This window comes from Acanthisitta chloris, unplaced genomic scaffold (assembly GCF_000695815.1).
Source record: "Acanthisitta chloris isolate BGI_N310 unplaced genomic scaffold, ASM69581v1 scaffold21236, whole genome shotgun sequence".
Classification (NCBI taxonomy): domain Eukaryota; kingdom Metazoa; phylum Chordata; class Aves; order Passeriformes; family Acanthisittidae; genus Acanthisitta; species Acanthisitta chloris.
In genome coordinates this window covers 33,165-37,396 of record NW_008679996.1, presented here as the reverse complement: position 1 = coordinate 37,396, position 4,232 = coordinate 33,165, and the positions used below count along the sequence as shown (strand labels likewise).

The 4,232-nt window shown below is 39.7% G+C and overlaps 1 protein-coding gene across 1 annotated transcript; it reads right to left on the bottom strand.

Moving 5' to 3' along the window:
- Positions 1–121: 121 nt before the first annotated feature.
- PDCD1LG2 (programmed cell death 1 ligand 2) lies at positions 122–3,749 on the bottom strand (the record flags this gene model as incomplete). The annotated part of the gene is made up of 3 exons (XM_009077560.1): positions 3,695–3,749; positions 2,140–2,502; positions 122–519 (listed from the first exon to the last, which is right to left on the bottom strand). Coding segments are annotated over exons 1-3 (816 nt in total), but the record flags the coding sequence as incomplete, so codon positions are not given.
- Positions 3,750–4,232: the final 483 nt, after the last annotated feature.

The following is a 4,232-nucleotide window of genomic DNA, read 5'->3' as shown; positions in this document are numbered from 1 at the left end:
CCTATATTTTGATATATATTTTCTTTTATATATGTATATAGATAGATATGAAAAATATACAGAAAAATTACAGACTGGAGTGCAAGCTAGCTGGCACTTCAAGGAGACAAATAATACTGACTTGTTTAGTTCCCCAAGCATCAATATTACACTCTTTTCTAGAACTGAATTCCAGTGATGGGTCATAGGACAGAGGACATTCTCTGTCCTGTACAGGTTCAAGGTGATACAAACCTGAAGTGGAGATGTGAGCTGAAGTATCTTCATTCAGGTCTTTATTCCAGAACACACAGCTGTAGTTCTCACTTGTATTTGGTTTGAACATCAGGATGCTGGTGACATTGTAGAGGCCATCTGCGGTCAGTGTATAGGTCGTATTTGCAGATCCACTGAGTCTGAAATTCTTCTCATTTTGCCAAAAAACCTCTGCCAGAGGAAAGCCTTCTGACTGGCACATAAAAATGAACTTGTCTTCACCTGGTTTTTTCATTACTTGGGTATTTATTCTCTTGTAGGATGCTGTGTAAGAAGTCATTGAGTGAAATTGTTGCCTGCAACAATAGTAATTTTCCCACTCCTTTCCCTCCTTCCCTTTAATGCCATATTTTAAAATGATGAAGGATGTTTTGTAGAACAATGCAGTATTCATTATTCAATCCTTACCATGCTTACAGTGACAGAACTTACTCCACTACTTTATACAAGGCAGTAGTTGATACTAAAATTTATAATTTATCTATATAGAGGACACAAGTCACCTGGGATTCTGTTTTCATTTTTTGAATATGCCACTTCAAGCAAAAGCCTGGTTTAGATGTTTGTTTTACCATAGCTTATAAACAAGTGTTCTATTTTCAACATATTAGAACAAAATTAACTTTTCAGAGGAACTGATCTAGGTCTTATAAAGAGACATTTCCATTTTTGCATTTGACAAACGTTGTTATTTAAATGTCTGGGTGGGAAATGAATGCTGCCATGTGTCACATGGACATGCAGTTAGTGGGAAACATCAGAGATCTTTCAAAGGGCTGATCTGTCATGCTGTCCAGTAACATATACCTTTATTACTAATGTCCATTTGGATTTGATGAACACAGAAAGTCATGTCCTTGCGCTGTGAGCTGCAGTCATTTGGGGAATTCACAGCCACTTCAGTAGCTGCAGAAGGGCTCATAAGTACATTAAAGCACCTCTGAGAAACTTTTGGGAATGGCCAGAGGTGGTCCAACAAGGCAGAGGATCAAATGCGAGAAGGGAGATGGGAACACTGGATAAGAGGGTGTGGAAGGAAGGAGGAAAGATGGAGGATAGAGGGGAACAGATGCCCTCCCTCTCTGGCACAGGCTGCTCCTGGACAAACTCAGCTAGCCATTGAACCAAAGACTAGCCAGCACTAATACTATTGAGGCCCTCAAGATTTGAATCAAATTTCACAATTTTTTTTCATTTGTTAATCAGTAGCTATAGCTGGACATATATAATTAAGCAATTGCATTGTGAAAGTTGTATGCTTGCCTAATCTTTTGTTTTAAGGATAAGAGAAGACAATCCCAAGATGAATGGGCTGTCTGGGCGAAAGCCACCAGGTGTGAAGTCAGCAGAACTGATCAGTAACTAGAGGAAAGATAATTCCAGCAGTGGGTAGTTGCAACCATTGACTCATTGACCACCTACTCAAAACAGGACCCAGACTCAAACAGAGGGAAGAACTGTTCCTGCAGGCTAATTAGCATGATAAGTAAGAGATGTAACTAGCAAATAGGAGGTTTGAGTACTAATTAAGAGAAAAGTTATGCAATTTGTAACCAACGAATGCTGATGCCTTTGTTTGTTAAAATGTATAAATAGTGTAAAGTTCCAATGATCGGGGAGCTAGCCTTTTGTGGGTTACCACCTGCTCCCTACTTAGTGCAAATTAGAATAAAAAATAGAAATGCCTCCCCTCGGTGTGTAAATTGGCACTGGGTAATGAGTCTGCATTTAGGACAACAGTAAGACAACAGCTTTGGTTCAGCTGACCACAGGTGAGAGAATTAGCAAAACATTCCTCCAAATTAATCAATTTCTACAAGCTTGTAGGAATTTAGAAGAAGACATCTCATTGAGTATATACTTACATTCAATTCAAACACTAACCTTTTACTTCCAAAGTAATGTACTTGTAGTCCACGCCCTGGTAGTCAATGAGACAAAGGTATGATCCTGCATCTGTGATCTTCACACTGGTGATCTGAAGGATAGCTCGTCCCAACTTCAGTTGGCTGTGCAGAAGTGATGCTCTTCCTATGTAATCAGGATGTTGGGATGGAGGGAGTGCTTCCCCATTGCGGAGTGTGTACACCCCTCTTGATTTTGAGCAGCCCTGCCTTTTCTGCTCCCAAACAACAGTCAGGAGCCCTAGATTTATCGAGCCATTCACAGGGAATGTGCATTCCAAGGTCACGTTGCTCCCATACTCCACAATGTAGAGCTGTTGTGGAACTTCAACTGTAAATAAAGCTACAGGAGGAAAAGAAAACAGTTTCTTTTTTTGCATTAAAATATGTTCTGATTTTCTTTACATTTGGGCACAACTGTGTCATGTAGTGAGGCATATGGTTGCTGGTTTGACTAAAAGTTTTAAGCATTTTTTGTTCATTCTCACACTAACATTTTTACCATATAGTATTCGTATTAAATAATCTATATTCTATAGAGATTACAGAATGTGGAAGAAAAGGACAAAATGGGCAATTATATTTTTCACATTTCATAAATAACTTGAGGCTGACCCAGTCCAGTGTAGCTCCTGTGAAACAGAGTTGCACTGGATAGGCATATATAGCTTGGAAGAATTGCTATGCAGCAATTACAGTCTCCCACAAGCTTAGAACCATGTGAGTATCATTTGTATCCTCCCATACATCTTCTCAGATACATCCAGCACTATTACAGAAAACATATCAAAATAGTTTTCTTAGCCATTCACCCAATTTGTAATTCATATTGTTATGAACAGTTTACCACTATAAAGTGTAACTGGCAAAGCAGAGTTATTTACAATACCTCATTCAATATAGAGTGTTACTACTCTGTATACTGCATATACCATATATGAGTAGATCTAATTCAGAAGCACTTGGAAGTATTGATAATGACATTCCAAAGAGAAGTCCATGCATTCCTTTTATTCTATGTGTTCGTGGAATACTTACAGGGAAACCTTCAATTCATCTTAGCAATATTGGTTTATTCACTTTTATACAACCATAATGAGGGGGAAAACTATATGGAAAAGTGCCAAGCCCCTTCTGGGTTTTAGCCAAGCTGCTCCTGCTATAAGCATGGACAGGGGAGCAGACATGGTTTTACTTCACTCTGCCTCAAACTGAGGTTGTTCGGCTTCGCAATGGGTGTGGGTAGCTTTGGTCATCCTCTCTCTCACAGCCATGCTTGCCCATGCTAGACACCTCAGGTGTTAGTACACAATACTTTAAAGAAGCCTGATTGTGGAAAGTCTCAGACATCTGTCCTGAGTTCAGTTAGTGCCAGTGCCTTCTGCTGGCATTTCCAGTGTCTGTAAGGCATTGGAAAGCAGAGGCTCCAAGGCATTACTGGCCATTCATGCAAGTATCGCTGAAGGTGCTGAAGCCCAGGTACTGAGGACTGCACTGGTTCTGCTGATGGAATTGAAAAGCTGTTTCTCTCTCACCTGAAACCATGGAGAGCTGTGTTTCCACCAACAGCATTGTGAGGATCTGGAACATTTTCTCAGGTGGATCTGAAACAAAAGTAGGACTGCTTCAGAACTTGCAACAGCAACCTTCTCATGCTGAGGCAGCTCTGAGCCATGCTAGATTTCAAAACCCATCACAGCTCAAAACCAGCAAAAAGAGAAACAAACACTAGGCACCGGTAGAAACAAGGAAAATTGTGATTAAAAAAACCCCATGCACACACACAGAATATGAACCAATGGCAATGAACCAATGGCAATAAAGGGAAATAAAACACTTCCACAACTTCACCCATGCCATTTTAAGGATCTGTTGCTTTTAGGAAGTCTTAAATAGTCTGACAGGGCAATTCTTTTACTTTTTTTACTACCGATGAATAATAAAAATCAATTGCGGTTGACTTCTGACATGCAGAAGAGCTTCATAACCATGCAAAAAGAAATTTTTTTAACTGCTTGCACTAACACCTGATCTAGTTTACAAGATCACAAATGCTGATTTTGTTTCAACTGC